Consider the following 18,337-nt stretch of genomic DNA (forward strand, 5'->3'; position numbering starts at 1 on the left):
AGAGAAACAGAAACCTTTACAGACTACAGTAAACAGAACTTACAGCTGAAAAAACACCCTTTAAGGCCTTTAAAAAACACAAACCTTTACAGCTCTCTCTTTACAGCTCTTTAAAAACACAAACCTTTACAGCTCTTACACACACATTACAGCACACACAAACACTCTTTACAAACACACAAACCTTTACAGCTCTTTAAAAAACACAAACACAGCACACAAACCTTTACAGCTCTTTAAAAAACACAAATCTTTACAGCTCTTTAAAAACACAAACACACAAAAAACACAAACCTTTACAGCAAAAACACAAACCTTTACAGCTCTTTAAAAAACACAAACACAGCACACAAACACAGCAAAAAACACAAACCTTTACAGCTCTTTAAAAACACAAACCTTTACAGCAAAAACACACACCCACACCCAAAAAACACAAACCTTTACAGCTCTTTAAAAAACACAAACCTTTACAGCTCTTTAAAAACACAAACCTTCACAAAAAAACACAAACCTTCAGCTCTTTAAAAACACAAACCTTTACAGCTCTTTAAAAACACTCTTTAAAAACACAAACACACAAACCTTTATCTTTACGACCCTGCCAACAGTGCTTTTGCTCAAAAACTTTGGTGAAATGTAAAAAACACAAACCTTTACAGCTCTTTAAAAAACAGGAATTATCTCAATTCTGAACGAAAAAAAACACAAACCTTTACAGCTCGGATAGAGATGGTGTTTACATTTTATGAAGTATTAAGGAATTGTACATTTCCCAATGACGTAAGAACCCTATAACCTAAACCATCTACCCAGTGTCCAACGACATGAATATTTTATATTACCATTACTCCTAATAGGCAGAGTTTATGTAATTAGTGTTATATCTGATCTGAATTATTCCTCCAATTACATTTTCTAGCCACACAATTTGCACCGATTTAAGCAATGGTTCACAAACATACGAGTTGACATATTTTACTTTACCTTTATTTAGGGTGTGTGTGTGTGTGTGTGTGTGTGTGTGTGTGTGTGTGTGTGTGTGTGTGTGTGTGTGTGTGTGTGTGTGTGTGTGTGTGTGTGTGTGTGTGTGTGTGTGTGTGTTGGCGCTACAAGTTATACCTTTGTGTGTGTGTGTGTGTGTGCGTGTGTGATTCTATCTTCGTGTGTGTGTGTGTGTGAACAAAAAAGTATATATATAAAAATATAATTATTCTCCTCACTCTATATCAGTTTAACATGAACTTTATATAAGGTTAGCAGATTCTGTTAAATCCTCAGGTTGACCTTTGTGTGGTAAATAATCTTGTCTAATTTTAAGTAACTTGCTAATTAATTTAACCAAAAACATAGTGTGTGGAGGGCTGATTCTGATCTTCAATTAATCTTTTTTCGTTACAAGATTGTTCCATAATTCTTGCTTATTCGCTACAAGATTATACCTTTGAGGCAAAGGTGAAATGTGTGTTTCACATAAAAGACAAATTGTCTATAAAACAGTTCCAAAATGTATTCTACCTTCTTTAATATGGGCTGGTTTTGTGACCAGCCCATTTTGGAACTGTTTTATAACAATTTGTCTTTTTATGTCTGCGAAACTCGCATTTCACCTTTGCCTCGATTGTGTCTGGTACGAATAAGCAAGACTTATGGAACAAGTATGAGAAAAAAAGATTAATTGGAGATCAAAACAGCCTTCCTACACTATGTTTTTGGTTAAATTAATTAGCAAGTTACTTAAAATTAGACAAGATTAATTACCACATAAAAGGTCAACCTGAGGGATTTAACAGAATCTGCTAACCTTATATAGAGTTCATGTTAAACTGATATAGAGTGAGGAGAATAATTATATTTTCTATATATATACTTTTTTGTTCATTTGATCGCTTTTGATTTTATATTATAGTTATTTTTGTGAATACGCACGCACGCACGCACGCACGCACGCACGCACACACACACACACACACACACACACACACACCCTGAGGTGGGATGCGTATTAGTTCATTGTCATTATGCACGGCCATTTTGAATTGAATGTATCCATAAAGATTTCCCATGAGCACTAGATGAATATTATTTACATGATGTCTGCCATTTACTTGGCCTTTCTACCTTTCTGCTGCTCCTCCCAGTCCAATTTAGAAATATCAAGGCTTTATGTCTGTCGTGTTCTGATAGATAGAGAACAACAGCCACAACACCATGAAGGGAGCATAGATAGAGAACAACACCATGAAGGGAGCATAGATAGAGAACAACACCATGAAGGGAGCATAGATAGAGAACAACAGCCACAACACCATGAAGGGAGCATAGATAGAGAACAACACCATGAAGGGAGCATAGATAGAGAACAACAGCCACAACAGCATGAAGGGAGCATGGATAGAGAACAACACCATGAAGGGAGCATAGATAGAGAACAACAGCCACAACACCATGAAGGGAGCATAGATAGAGAACAACACCATGAAGGGAGCATAGATAAGAGAACAACACCATGAAGGGAGCATAGATAGAGAACAACACCATGAAGGGAGCATAGATAGAGAACAACACCATGAAGGGAGCATGGATAGAGAACAACAGCCACAACACCATGAAGGGAGCATAGATAGAGAACAACACCATGAAGGGAGCATAGATAGAGAACAACACCATGAAGGGAGCATGGATAGAGAACAACAGCCACAACACCATGAAGGGAGCATGGATAGAGAACAACAGCATGAAGGGAGCATAGATAGAGAACAACACCATGAAGGGAGCATAGATAGAGAACAACACCATGAAGGGAGCATAGATAGAGAACAACACCATGAAGGGAGCATAGATAGAGAACAACACCATGAAGGGAGCATAGATAGAGAACAACAGCCACAACACCATGAAGGGAGCATGGATAGAGAACAACACCATGAAGGGAGCATAGATAGAGAACAACACCATGAAGGGAGCATAGATAGAGAACAACAGCCACAACACCATGAAGGGAGCATAGATAGAGAACAACACCATGAAGGGAGCATAGATAGAGAACAACAGCCACAACAGCATGAAGGGAGCATGGATAGAGAACAACACCATGAAGGGAGCATAGATAGAGAACAACAGCCACAACACCATGAAGGGAGCATAGATAGAGAACAACACCATGAAGGGAGCATAGATAGAGAACAACACCATGAAGGGAGCATAGATAGAGAACAACACCATGAAGGGAGCATAGATAGAGAACAACACCATGAAGGGAGCATGGATAGAGAACAACACCATGAAGGGAGCATAGATAGAGAACAACACCATGAAGGGAGCATAGATAGAGAACAACACCATGAAGGGAGCATGGATAGAGAACAACACCATGAAGGGAGCATAGATAGAGAACAACACCATGAAGGGAGCATAGATAGAGAACAACACCATGAAGGGAGCATAGATAGAGAACAACAGCCACAACACCATGAAGGGAGCATGGGAAATGTAAGACCGAAGCAGAGCACTAAGAATTGTTGGAGAGAAAATCACACACACACACACACACACACATACTCAGAGTATGAATTGTAAAACACAGAACAGTGCCGACGAAGAATCGTTCCGTTAAATATTAATATCTCAATAACAATAAGACTGAGAAAGCATCTGTGCCATCATGGATTGGAGTCAGGAGACGCATTAGGCAGCCCCATAACACTTTATAGGACCTGCTAGAGTAATGAGAAAAGCAAGAGGAGGGAGGGAGGAAGGGAAGGGGGAGCAACACGATCTCGCAGTCTCACGTCAGAATTACACATTCATCCATGTTTCTCAAACGTCACATTTTGAAGTTGTTCCAAATGTCAAATTTCAAAGTGTTTATTAAGGTTAAGTTTAATCATTAACTCTGAATGGCTAATGTAAGGTTAAGGTTTGGGATAGACTTATAAGAGGCAGGTGTTTACGCCCATTTGCCATCCCAGTCCACAGCGCCCTAGCAGAACCAAAACCTACTTTGCGAGGGTGGGTTGCGGCTGGCTCAAAAGGTCAGCAGCCTGCCATCCATCCCACATATCTTTGTAATTGATCTGGCCTTTTCTCATCAGCCATGAAGTCAGTGGGAGTCTCTCCAAAATAAATAGGTTGGCATCGATCACACACTTTATATGCTCATCTGTTCTCCCCGTCAAGCCGCCAAGACGTTTTGGGGTGTGTTTATGTTTTTCTCTTTTATCAAAATGTCCACCTCCACAGCAGAATAGAGAACATTAAGCTGGCCTTACATTAGATCTAAAAGGCTTATTTAAAAAGGAAATGGACCAGTAGCTTTTACAACTAGCTGTAAGTCGCTCTGGATAAGAGTTGCTGCAAAATTACTCAAATGTAAATAAGCTTATTAAGGAAAATCGAGACACACAGAGATACACAGACATGCGCGCGCGCACACACACACACTTACACACACACGCTCCAATAGCTGTACATCAGTGAGCTGTGTCATCAGGCTTCCTCAGCTCGTAATAAGGGAGATGGCTTTTTAATGATGGTCCACGACCTTATTTGGTAAGGGTCAATCTAGGATTAATTTAGTAAGACGTATCAAGTTGTCTGATTAACCTTGTGGAGCTTATTAAAAGGGAATGGAAACATTAGGCCAAGGTTCCCCAACTGGCGGCCCACGGGCCAGATTTGGCCCGCCGGCAATAGTATTTTCTCCCCCCAAAGCCCCAAAATCAATTATGATTTTTTTTTCATAAAACACATTTTAAGATGAGATGCAAAAAAAACTCTCAAATGCAAAGAAGGAAGTTACCCTGACTAAATAATATAATAATAATAATAATAATATATGCCATTTAGCAGACACTTTTATCCAAAGCGACTTACAGTCATGTGTGCATACATTCTACGTATGGGTGGTCCCGGGAATCGAACCCACTACCCTGGCGTTACAAGCGCCATGCTCTACCAACTGAGCTACAGAAGGACCAAATAAGGCAATAGTTACATTTTGAACTCCGTTCATGATGAGAGGAGAGAGAATGCAGGAGAAGGTGATTAACTAATAAAGCGGACCTTTCCGTGGAACAGCGCCTGGTGCTGAAACATAAAGCTGCAGCTGCAACACAAATCAATAGGAGGTGGAACAGCGCCTGGTGCTGAAACGTATAGCTGCAGCTGCAACACAAATCAATAGGAGGTGGAACTCGCAGGAGTAAGACGATCCAAAACATTGTTATAACATAAAATGCACGTTTCTTTACTGTGCTGTATTCCTCTGAGAATGACACCCAAAACACAAGGACTCAGCACTACTGAGCAACAAGGACTCAGCACTATTGAGCAACAAGGACTCAGCACTACTGAGCAACAAGGACTCAGCACTACTGAGCAACAAGGACTCAGCACTACTGAGCAACAAGGACTCAGCACTATTGAGCAACAAGGACTCAGCACTACTGAGCAACAAGGACTCAGCACTACTGAGCAACAAGGACTCAGCACTATTGAGCAACACGGACTCAGCACTACTGAGCAACAAGGACTCAGCACTACTGAGCAACAAGGACTCAGCACTATTGAGCAACAAGGACTCAGCACTACTGAGCAACAAGGACTCAGCACTATTGAGCAACAAGGACTCAGCACTACTGAGCAACAAGGACTCAGCACTATTGAGCAACAAGGACTCAGCACTACTGAGCAACAAGGACTCAGCACTATTGAGCAACAAGGACTCAGCACTACTGAGCAACAAGGACTCAGCACTACTGAGCAACAAGGACTCAGCACTACTGAGCAACAAGGACTCAGCACTACTGAGCAACAAGGACTCAGCACTACTGAGCAACAAGGACTCAGCACTACTGAGCAACAAGGACTCAGCTGAGCGCATCCCTGATTTGGCTCGATGTCTGGAATTCAAACAGCTCAGTTTGAATTGCGGCCTCGTCCAGCGAGGTTTTCGTTTTCTTTGCAAGGGAGGAGTATTCTCCACCTGGGTCGGACTGCGAGAGGATCACGTACAAACGCAATGATATCATTGGACAGACATGCTGTCGTCTTCAAATGTGATGGAGAAGTTGTCCCTCACCTGCTTGTTGAAATCTTCCATCACCTCTGTGACGATGCTGCGGCCTGGTTCCTCTGCCTGTCGTTTCTTCAGAAGGGGCAGTAAACTACCGGATGACAAGTCTAAATCGAACAACTTAAGCTTCCTGGTAAAGGCTTTTTTTCCCCTCTTCTGTTTCCCCTCTTCATTTTATTTTATCGATTTAGCCCGTTTTAAGTGACAGAATACGTCAGACACAACAACAACAAAAGTTTGTAACTTGCAGTTAACGCTTCAATGTTTCTGCGTCGGGCCTCTTGCCTGGGGCGGGAAGAGGCCACTTTGAAAAGTTCCATGCTTAGATTCATAATGACGTCTGAGATTGAATTCTTTGCAAAACAGCAACATTTTCTCTCGCTATCAAGCTAATTGTTCTGAACAAAATGTTTGACGTAAAAAAAAAAATTATGTAGTGTAGGTGACATAGACCTGTTTTTCCCCACCAATCACAGCACAGAGAAAATAGACAAAAAATTCTAATTGAATAGAGAGACATTGGTGTCTTTATGAGCGTAATCAGAACAAAATGATCACGTTATTGTCACTGAATGTATTATGTACTAATCAAAAGTGTTAAAATGTCGTTCAATATATAGCGCAGACCAATTCATTATGCTAATATGATATACTAATTATGTTATGTCCCGCTAACTATTAGCTCAGAACAGTATTGGCCTGAGGCCAAACCTAGGAGACGAACCGAGGTTTTAACTGTAAATCGCCATATTGACATTGTTGTGTCATCAGTAGGAGAGTTTTGGGAATTCCTGAATTTACCGAGACCCTGACCTCTACGTGCATTAATGAGCGTTATTTTACTGGTGTCAAACTATATATGAATAAGTGATACATGATTACAAACAGCCATTTCAAATGATATGACACACGATCGCACCACGTCAATCAAATGGTAATCAGTCACATAAACGAAAAACAAAAAGGAACTGTACAAGTAATCAAATTGGGCTTGCAAGGTGACAAAAGTTCAATTTGATCATCCTAAAAATTTCACTCTAACGTTTGAGAAAAAAAAGATGGAAGGTAATTTAATCTGATACTCCATGACTGAAATAATATGATATGCCTGTAAGTCGCTAAGTGCCAGGATGTTAAACTCACTAAGCTGAGGTTTTTAAAAGTCATCATAGCTAGCGATCATCACAAGGGTTAGGCTTCAGGCTCGCGGTTACTATTTTCAGGAATCATAGACATCACAGATTTTTTTTTAAAGACAGCTAGCCAACTAATAATTACTGTAGCTACCTATTTATATCGGAGATCAAACATTTTACTGGTAAAATTAACAATCCTGCAGCAGACCTCTGTTTTGCTTGGCTGGCTAGGTAGCAATTTTGTTTTAGCTAACTAGGTAGCCATTTTGTTTTAGCTGTCTAGGAAGCCATTTTGTTTTAGCTGGCTAGGTAGCCATTTTGTTTTAGCTGGCCAGGTAGCCATTTTGTTTTAGCTAGCTAGGTAGCCATTTTGTTTTAGCTAGCTAAGTCTTGTTCATACCAAATGACAAATGCTCTTAAAATTGTTAATATTTATTATTTCATTTTGTACAGTTATCAGTGAAAACATTTACATCAAAGAGACAAGACAAGAGCTAAATGAAGTCAACTAGCTAGCTACCTTGCCTCGTTTGGCTGATTGTCTGCTCAGCTTGTTATCTACATTGTGGTGCTCCCGAGTGGCGGAGCAGTGTACAGTACTGCATCTCAGTGCAAGAGGCAACACTACAGTACCTGGTTCAAATCCAGGCTGTTTCACATCTGGCCTGTAATTGGGAGTGCCATAGGGTGGTGCACAATTGGCCCAGGTTTGGCCGGGTGGGTAAGCCATCATTGATCAATCAAAGGATCAATAAAAATATCTAAATCATTTAACGTGCTCATCTTATCAATAGGAAACACATACTCTCAGTACATATAGTACATTATAATCATCAACATAAAACTTAATAGTTAACAGTTTCGTACCTTAATATTGTTGTCCTGATTTCAATGATAGTGTTGTAGAAGTTGTGAGAACCCTTTCGGGTCCCGTGGAGGCAAAGCAGTGTCCACTTCAGTCTCAAGGGACAAACTTACAATGACGCATTGGCAGTTCAAGATGGCGCTACCCATACCTATAATAAACGTTGTTCATCATCCAAAAACTAGATAGATGTTTCTATGTTACGAGCACATGTTTAGTATTAGTGGATTGAATACATCTGTTTGCTCAGCTTTACTACCTGAAGGGTTTCCATTCTCCTTTTAAAGGCATTTTTATATTAACTCTCTGAACTCTGAACTCTGAACTGTGGACTGTGGAGACCAGTTTATCACTTTAGCTGTTTTAGCTGTCTGACTGGAGGTCAGAGAGAGAGAGAGGAAGCTGTCTGACTGGAGGTCACAGAGAGAGAAGGAGGAAGCTGTCTGACTGGAGGTCACACAAAGAGAGGAAGCTGTCTGACTGGAGGTCACAGAGAGAGAGGAAGCTATCTGACTGGAGGTCGCAGGTCACAGATCGAGAGAGGAAGAAAGCTGTCTGACTGGAGGTCAGAGATAGAGAGAGACCCATGTTCATGCCAATATAAAGTACTGTATGTATCATACCAATTTAAAGTACTGTATGTATCATACCAATTTAAAGTACTGTATGTATCATACCAATATAAAGTACTGTATGTATCATACCAATTTAAAGTACTGTATGTATCATACCAATATAAAGTACTGTATGTATCATACCAATTTAAAGTACTGTATGTATCATACCAATATAAAGTACTGTATGATCACACCAATATAAAGTACTGTATGATCACACCAATATAAAGTACTGTATGTATCATACCAATTTAAAGTACTGTATGTATCATACCAATATAAAGTACTGTATGTATCATCAGTTTTTCCCCATGGAATAATGCTTTCAAAAGTAGTTTGGTATCAGTTTTTCCTTCAAGCCTACTTTGCTGCTGTTCCCTTAACTCGCGTGTCAAACTCATTCCACAAAAGGCCTAGTGTTTACGGATTTTCCTTCCAACCTTGTAATTGATTGCTAAATTAAGGTCACTAATTAGTAACGGAATTTCCCTCACCTTGTTGTCTAGGTCTTAATTTAATTTAGGTCTTCATTTAAATGTATCTAGACCCAAACTGCTACAGACCTACATATATCTATCCAACCCTGCCTTTTTAAGGTCTTCGAAACGCCAAATTAACCAGCAGATTACCGACCATTTTGAATCCCACCGTACCTTTTCCGTTATGCAGTTGGTTTACGAGCTGGTCATGGGTGCACCTCAGCCACGCTCAAGGTGGTAAATCATATCATAATCGCCATCAATAACAGACATTACTGTGCAGCCGTATTCATCGACCTGACCAAGGCTTTCGACTCTGTCAGTCACCACATCCTTCTTGGTTCAGTGTGTTAAATCGAAGAGCCTGTTGTCCGGTCCTCTGGCAGTCTCTATGGGGGAGCCACAGGGTTCAGTTCTCGGGCCGACTATTTTCTCTGTATACATCAATGATGTTGCTCTTGCTGCTGGTCATTCTCTGATCCACCTCTACACAGACGACACCATTCTGTATACATCTTGCCCTTCTTTGGACACTGTGTTAACTAACCTCCAGACGAGCTTCAGTGCCATACAACCCTCCTTCCTTGGCCTCCAACTGCTCTTAAATGCATGTAAAACTAAATGCATGCTCTTCAACCGATCGCTGCCCGCCTGCCTAGCATTACTAATCTGGACGGTTCTGATTTGTAGTTAGCCACATATTCTAAGTGTCTGGTTAAATTGTAAACTCTCCTTCCAGACTCACATTAATTAAGCATCCCCAATCCAAAGTTAAATCTATAATTGGCTTCCAATTTCGCAACAAAGCATAATTCACTCATGCTGCCAAACATACCCTCGTAAAACTGACTATCCCACCGATCCTTGACTTCGGCGATGTCATTTACAAAATAGCCTTCAACACTCTACTCAGCAAATTGGATGCAGTCTATCACAGTGCCATCCGTTTTGACACCAAAGCCCCATATACTACCCACCACTGCGACCTGTATGCTCTCGTTGGCTGGCCCTCGCTTCATATTCATCGCCAAACCAACTGGCTCCAGGTCATCTATAAGTCTTTGCTAGGTCCCAACTTATCTCAGCTCACTGGTCACTATAGCAGCACCCATAGCACACGCTCCAGCAGGTATATTTCACTGGTCACCCCCAAAGCCAATTCTTCCTTTGGTTGCCTCTCCTTCCAGTTCTCTGCTGCCAATGACTGGAACGAATTGCAAAAATCACTGAAGCTGGAGACTCATATCTCCCTCACTAGCTTTAAGCACCAACTGTCAGAGCAGCTCACAGATCACTGCACCTGTACATAGCCCATCTGCAAATAGCCCACCTGTACATAGCCCATCTGTAAATAGCCCACCTGTACATAGCCCATCTGTAAATAGCCCACCTGTACATAGCCCATCTGTAAATAGCCCACCTGTACATAGCCCATCTGTAAATAGCCCACCTGTACATAGCCCATCTGTAAATAGCCCACCTGTACATAGCCCATCTGTAAATAGCCCACCTGTACATAGCCCATCTGTAAATAGCCCACCCAACTACCTCATCCCCATATTGTTATTTATGTTTTGCTCTTCTGCACTCCAGTATCTCTACTTGCACATTCATCTTCTGCACATCTATCACTCCAGTGTTTAATTTCTAAATTGTAATTATTTCGCCATTATGGCCTATTTATTTCCTTACCTCCCTAATCTTACTACATTTGCACACACTGTATATAGACTTTTCTATTGTGTTATTGACTTTTCTATTGTGTTATTATTTTTGAATTGTGTTAATTCCATGTATAACTCGGTGTTGTTGTTTGTGTCAAACTGCTTTGCTTTGTCTTGACCAGAGGTCGCAGTTGTAAATGAGAACTTGTTCTCAACTAGCCTACCTGGTTAAATGAAGGTGATCTGGTCTACCTGGTTAAATGAAGGTGATCTGGTCTACCTGGTTAAATGAAGGTGATCTGGCCTACCTGGTTAAATGAAGGTGATCTGGCCTACCTGGTTAAATGAAGGTGATCTGGCCTACCTGGTTAAATGAAGGTGATCTGGCCTACCTGGTTAAATGAAGGTGAGCTGGCCTACCTGGTTAAATGAAGGTGATCTGGCCTACCTGGTTAAATGAAGGTGATCTGGCCTACCTGGTTAAATGAAGGTGAAATAAAAAATAATTTAAAAAAAGGAAAAACCTGCAGAGCCTCGGTCGTCCGTGGAATGAGTTTGACACCTCTGCTTTAACTGAATAAAAAGCAATACATTTCCCCCTGAAATTATTCTGGACGACGATGACTCTTCTTTGAATTTGTGTGACAGAGAACTTTTTTTTGTTTTTTATCTTCTAGGTTTACGAACAAGACGACTTGAGTGAACAGATGGCGAGCCTAGAGGGACTCATGAAGCAACTCAACGCCATCACTGGCTCGGCCTTTTAACCCCAGCAGCCCTGGCAGAGAGTCCCACCCACCCAGCCAGTCCGTCAGACCTGCAACACAGCACAGACAGATAGCAGTACGACTAGAAGAAGCAGGAACACAGAAACAAGGGGCAGGGCACAGACGAGGGGGGGGGGGGGCGCATGGTGCCTGGACCTCAGAAACACAGATACTTCTCAACAAACCCCCTATAATACTCTAACCAACCCACCTAATGGACCTCTCTGTGTCCCTTCAATACTGTAACCAACCCCCCTATCTGTCCTGTCTGTTCCTCTATAATACCCCCCCCCCCTCTGAAAGGGGGACGACGAAGACTCTAAAATGATAAACGATGAAGAAATTATATTTGATGTTTTCCACAGTGTTGTTTTCACTTTAAATCGTTAACTTTTTGAGTTTACATTGATCAATGTTGTTTTTGTTTTTTGGTTTCCATGTTACTGGTATTTTGGATTGAATTTTGAACTGAAGCCTCAAGTGTAACAGCTGGACCTATAAGACCTAAGGACTGTTTGCTGTCTCCAGACATCAATGTTTCTCTGGACCCTCGTTGCCTGGTGATGATGTGAGCTGACAATGGTAGGTCTCACAGTGGTAGGTCTCGCTCTCGCAGTGGTAGGTCTCGCAGTGGTAGGTCTCACAGTGGTAGGTCTCGCAGTGGTAGGTCTCACAGTGGTAGGTCTCACAGTGGTAGGTCTCGCAGTGGTAGGTCTCACAGTGGTAGCTCTCGCAGTGGTAGGTCTCGCAGTGGTAGGTCTCGCTGTGGTAGGTCTCGCAGTGGTAGGTCTCACAGTGGTAGGTCTCACAGTGGTAGGTCTCGCTGTGGTAGGTCTCACAGTGGTAGGTCTCACAGTGGTAGAATCTCACAGTGGTAGAATCTCACAGTGGTAGAATCTCACAGTGGTAGAATCTCACAGTGGTAGAATTTCACAGTGTTGCTTCTCCTAAACTCTGCCCTGGTCGTGTTGCTTCTCCTAAACTCTGCCATGGTCGTGTTGCTTCTCCTAAACTCTGCCCTGGTCGTGTTGCTTCTCCTAAACTCTGCCCTGGTCGTGTTGCTTCTCCTAAACTCTGCCCTGGTCGTGTTGCTTCTCCTAAACTCTGCCCTGGTCGTGTTGCTTCTCCTAAACTCTGCCCTGGTCGTGTTGCTACCCTATCACAACCACAGACAGCTGTTTGGTATTTGCCAAAATGTAGTTTTGAAGTCATTAGACTTATAATCACTCGTTCCAGTCGAGGTATGGAGGGTCTTGGAACGTATTGGGAATCAATACAGTATCAAGTGGTATTACAAGGTGATATTTACTTTATTGACAATGAGTTTGGTCCCTGTTAAAACGTATCTGTTGACAACCTTGTTCACCATTCCAACGGGATCTTTTTGTTGCCCTATGATGCTTTGGTGGTGGTGATGATGATGATGATGATGGTGATCTTTAGTTTTTAACAGTTAAGGTTGTCATGAGACAAACACATGTACCTCAGTTTATTTAAGCTTGACTGACTGTGAAGGGCGATTTCCCCAGGGGTTGTCTTGGATACGATCCCCCCAGGGGTTGTCTTGGATACGATCACCCCAGAGGTTGTCTTGGATACGATCGCCCCAGGGGTTGTCTTGGATACGATCACCCCAGAGGTTGTCTTGGATACGATTGTCTTGGACCCCAGGGGTTGTCTTGGATAACCCCAGGGGTTGTCTTGATCACCCCAGAGGTTGTCTTGGATAACCCCAGGGGTTGTCTTGGACCACCCCAGGGGTTGTCTTGGATACGATCACCCCAGAGGTTGTCTTGGATACGATCACCCCAGGGGTTGTCTTGGATACGATCACCCCAGGGGTTGTCTTGGATACGATCACCCCAGAGGTTGTCTTGGACCCCAGGGGTTGTCTTGGATACGATCCCCCCAGGGGTTGTCTTGGATACGATCACCCCAGGGGTTGTCTTGGATACGATCACCCCAGGGGTTGTCTTGGATACGACCACCCCAGGCGTTGTTTTGGATGCTAATGCAGGAGGGCCATTTTATAGATGATAAACGATGCGTATGATTTCCATATAGTATATACAGTATATTTACATCAGCAGTTCCGTCAAACGCTGCAGTACAACTATTTGTAATCCAATTTGTAACAGCTTCTTCCCGACCTGTGATATTGTTTTACATTAGGGTGCTCCATGGATAGCTATGCATCACTGACGATAAATACATAACCTTTAGTTTTTTAACAAAAACAAGGCACCTGGGGGGGGGGGCAAGAACAACTGAATCATTAATCGCCATGGAAATAGGACATCAATATTCTCATGTTTGACTCTGGTAACCCATGGTAACTGTGCTCCCTTTTATAATTTGCAATTATTTCTTCTGACGATGGATTGTCCTGGGGACGAAAAAAATCAGAAGAAGAAGAAGGAATAGCTGCATTGGCATTCTGAACATGTATGGGGGGGGTTTGTGAAGAAGTGAATTCATTACATTGTTTCAAATTTCAGGATTCATTATTCAATATTAGAATTCTGACTTGCGCCCTTGGAAAAAAAAATTAGAAAAGATGACTCCAGGAAGGTAACGAGGATGCTGAATGGTATAATGTTATGGTATTGATGTTTGTGTCAGTGAGAGATTCACGTGGATTAGCATCGAAGGATAGAAACACATCCGTTACGGATTCAGAGACTCGTCACAAAACAAAACCGACAAGTGTGCTCATCTTGTACGGCCATTTTTGTTTTCGATTTTTTTTTTTTTTAAATCTGTTTGCCCTTTAATTAAAATACTTTGTTTGTTTGTTTTACGTTGTTGAGAAAAAGACGTTGTATGTGCCTATACATTTCACCTTTTGTTCTTAGTATTTCACTTTGTTGATCACTTTATTTGTATGGAGATCTGTGTGAAAATGTCAAATGTGCTCTCTTTTTTTCCCCCTCTCTTTGCCCTAAACGCAGGGTAACGTGGATTAACACATGATCTATGACATTCTATCGACACGTTCTTCTCCTCTGGAAGGCGAACAGAAACATTGCTCGATATTTTTCTTGTGTATTGTTTTTATACCATGGACAGAAAGGATGGCTGCAGCAAGACTACATGGAAAAAAGGATTGAGTCCCAAATGGCATTATATTCCCTATGTAGTACACTACATTTGGCTGGAGCCCTGGTCATAAAGTAGTGCTCTATATATATATATACCATTTAAGATACAACAAATGCTTTTTATTTATTTTACTGTTCCATAGAGCAATTGAAGGACAAATTGCTAGTAAACTCTTTTTTTCCTTTTTGTACCTTTATTTAACTAGGCAAGTCAGTTAATTAAGAACAAATTCTTATTTACAATGACGGCCTAGGAACAGTGGGCAGAACGGCAGATTTGTACCTTGTCAGCTCGGGGATTTCAACTTGCAACCTTTCGGTTACTAGTCCACCGCTCTAACCGCTAGGCTACCCTGTCACCCCCCTCTAACCACTAGGCTACCCTGTCACCCCCCTCTAACCACTAGGCTACCCTGTCACCCCCCTCTAACCACTAGGCTACCTGCCGCCCCCTCTAACCACTAGGCTACCCTGCCGCCCCCTCTAACCACTAGGCTACCCTGTCGCCCCCCACTAGGCTCCCTGTCACCCCCTCTACCACTAGGCTACCCTGTCACCCCCTCTAACCACTAGGCTACCCTGTCACCCCCTCTAACCACTAGGCTACCCTGTCACCCCCTCTAACCACTAGGCTACCCTGTCACCCCCTCTAACCACTAGGCTACCCTGTCACCCCCTCTAACCACTAGGCTAACCACTAGGCTACCCTGTCGCCCCCTCTAACCACTAGGCTACCCTGTCGCCCCCTCTAACCACTAGGCTACCCTGTCACCCCCTCTAACCACTAGGCTACCCTGCCGCCCCTCTATGGCGCCCCTATATATGGGCTCATATATAGGCCTATGAATATGTATAGGCTTTTAATATGCAGGGGACCTTTATATGATTACATTTAATATATTATTTACAGCATTACTCTTACATTAATTTAATTTATGAAAAACAATTTCATCATTCTGGAAAATTTTGTTTAGCTTAAGACAAAAAACAAATAGGAAAACTTATTCAAGTCTGTTTTCTCAATTTCTGTCTGAGAGGTGTCTGTCCCATTGAATAGCCTCTTCCTGTTGTCATTTTCCCATCAGCCACTTCAGGATTACGGTATCCATATTAGGATAGAGTCACAAGGCGTTACTCCTAGTTAGGACACTGTACAGGGTAGCACTTCCTCTCAGAAAAGGAACTCATCCACAGTAACGTTGAGCTGCGAAATGACATAGACACACGTATCATGGCCAACAACTTAGACAAACTGTCTACATTGTCCATATATTTGAATAACAAGTCAAATTTGAAGTTGAAAGTTAGTCTAAATTTGAAAGACCAAATAGTTTGCGATAGCTAGCTGTGCTCTGAGACTTTTCCCAGGCAGGACAGGACAAGAAAGGGCCTCTGTGTACTGGTTGTAGACATAGAGGGATTCAAGGCTTGAGTCCCAAATTACACCCTATTCCCTATGTAGTGTACTACTTTTGACCAGGGCCGCATAGGGAACAGGGTACCCTTTTGGGACTCCTCTCAAGGTGACCTTCATTTAGCCAAATGTGCTGACGAGAGAGCCGGTGTGTCTGTGAGATAATGGGATATTGGGTTTTACTAATGAGAGATCACTGTGCCATTAAAAGGGTTGGAGCACCCAACCACCCAACGAATGTGGCCTTCAACACCTGTTATGGATTAAAGGCTGTGGTTATAACCTGTTATGGATTAAAGGCTATGGTTATAACCTCTTATGGATTAAATGCTATGGTTATAACCTCTTATGGATGATATGCTATGGTTATAACCTGTTCTACATGATATGCTATGGTTATAACCTCTAATGTATGATATGCTATGGTTATAACCTCTAATGTATGATATGCTATGGTTATAACCTCTAATGTATGATATGCTATGGTTATAACCTCTAATGTATGATATGCTATGGTTATAACCTCTTAGGGATGATATGCTATGGTTATAACCTCTTATGGATGTTATGCTGTGGGTATAACCCATGGGTATAACCCTAACCCAGGTGAGTTGGGTGGTGCTGCAATTTACTGTCATGACTATACCTGTATTGTACATGATAGACCTACAATACAGGTAGACAGATAGCAGACTGGGCTGAGGTGAGGTGGAGACTGAGGTGAGGCGAGGTGGAGACTGAGGTGAGGTGAGGTGGAGACTGAGGTGAGGTGAGGTGGAGACTGAGGTGAGGTGGAGACTGAGGTGAGGTGGAGACTGAGGTGAGGTGGGGTGGAGACTGAGGTGAGGTGAGGTGAGGTGAGGTGAGGTGGAGACTGAGGTGAGGTGAGGTGGAGACTGAGGTGAGGTGAGGTGGAGACTGAGGTGAGGTGGGGTGGAGACTGAGGTGAGGTGAGGTGGAGACTGAGGTGAGGTGGGATGGAGACTGAGGTGAGGTGGGGTGGAGACTGAGGTGAGGTGGGGTGGAGACTGAGGTGAGGTGGGGTGGAGACAGGTGAGGTGGGGTGGAGAAGAGCAGGTATAGTTAGAGACAGATAGCAGGCTGAGGTGATAGATAGATAGATAGATGGTGGTTCCTAGCTGTTACGTGGTCGTGTATACAACAGTACTAGTTATAATACAAGGATCCAAGTTTTTACCCACGGAACACTCTGATGACTGTTGGGAAGGTGAAATATCCAGAAAGAAAGTCCCTAAGTACATGTATATTAAATTGATCCTTAAAATATTTCCAATTTTAGAATTGTTAACCAAATTAGATTTAGAGATTGCAATATTAAAGTGTACATTTTTTTTGTTTGTTCATTTGAAGTGAAGAATGAGGAAACGAGACATTTTTACACACCTTATTATTACATAGAGTAAGAAAACGTCTTCTTCTCCTCCTGGCTGTTTCTACCCACAACGTTGTATACAATTGCTGGTTTTGTAATGCACTGTAGAGCAAGCAGTTCCACTGTTCTTCTTTTTTTATATATATATAGAAATGTTATTTCAATGGTGTATTCTTTTTGTTTGTTTGATAAATACAGTTTTGATACAAAATGTCTCTTGTCCTTATGTTTGGCGTCTTTATCTGTCACTATAATGAGGACTGATTGAAAACCTGAAGCAAAGCCGTCTCGTCTCAAAACAGAATAGGTCCCTATAGGTCCCAAATGCCTCCCTATTCCCTACACAGTGCGCTACTTTTGACCAGATCTCTATGTTTCCTGGTGTCAAAAAAGTAGTGCACTTATTATGTGGAAATTAGGGTGGCATTTACAACTCTGGGTGATAACATCCTGTAGCAAGTCGAGGCCTGTCTTTCTCTTGAACAGACGACTTGAAGGTGACTGTCAGTTTCCGTATGTTTGCTGTCACCCTGACGCAGGGCAATGAAGATGGATTAACAGAGCAGGACAAAACCAGACAGGTTGAAGAGAGTTCTGATGATTCAAAAAACACCAGAAACCTGCATGACAGGCTGTCCTCAGAATATTACAGAATGATGAAGGCAAAAATCAAGTCGTAGCTGTTAGTCAAATATAGTTATATTTAACCAGGTTAAAAAATATATATATTTAACCTTTATTTAACCAGGTTTTATTTTATTTTTATTTCACCTTTATTTAACCAGGTCGGCTAGTTGAGATCAAGTTCTCATTTACAACTGTGAC

The 18,337-nt window shown here is 42.0% G+C and overlaps 1 protein-coding gene across 2 annotated transcripts in view; it reads left to right on the forward strand.

The window, feature by feature from the left end:
• The window catches only part of LOC124047989 (netrin receptor DCC-like), an 83,244-nt gene extending 69,990 nt beyond the window's left edge, over window positions 1-13,254 (forward strand). Inside the window, exons 6-7 of one of the 2 annotated variants that reach the window (XR_006841153.1) lie at window positions 11,515-12,190; window positions 12,242-13,254. Coding sequence is in view for 1 of the 2 variants with exons in the window: in XM_046368351.1 (XP_046224307.1) it covers window positions 11,515-11,604 (90 nt within the window). In the remaining variant the exon portion in view is untranslated. Of the gene's footprint in view, window positions 1-11,514 lie in introns of both variants that reach the window. The other variant, XM_046368351.1, reaches the window with a different exon arrangement.
• Window positions 13,255-18,337: the final 5,083 nt, after the last annotated feature.

Source organism: Oncorhynchus gorbuscha, linkage group LG11 (genome assembly GCF_021184085.1).
Source record: "Oncorhynchus gorbuscha isolate QuinsamMale2020 ecotype Even-year linkage group LG11, OgorEven_v1.0, whole genome shotgun sequence".
NCBI classification, from domain to species: domain Eukaryota; kingdom Metazoa; phylum Chordata; class Actinopteri; order Salmoniformes; family Salmonidae; genus Oncorhynchus; species Oncorhynchus gorbuscha.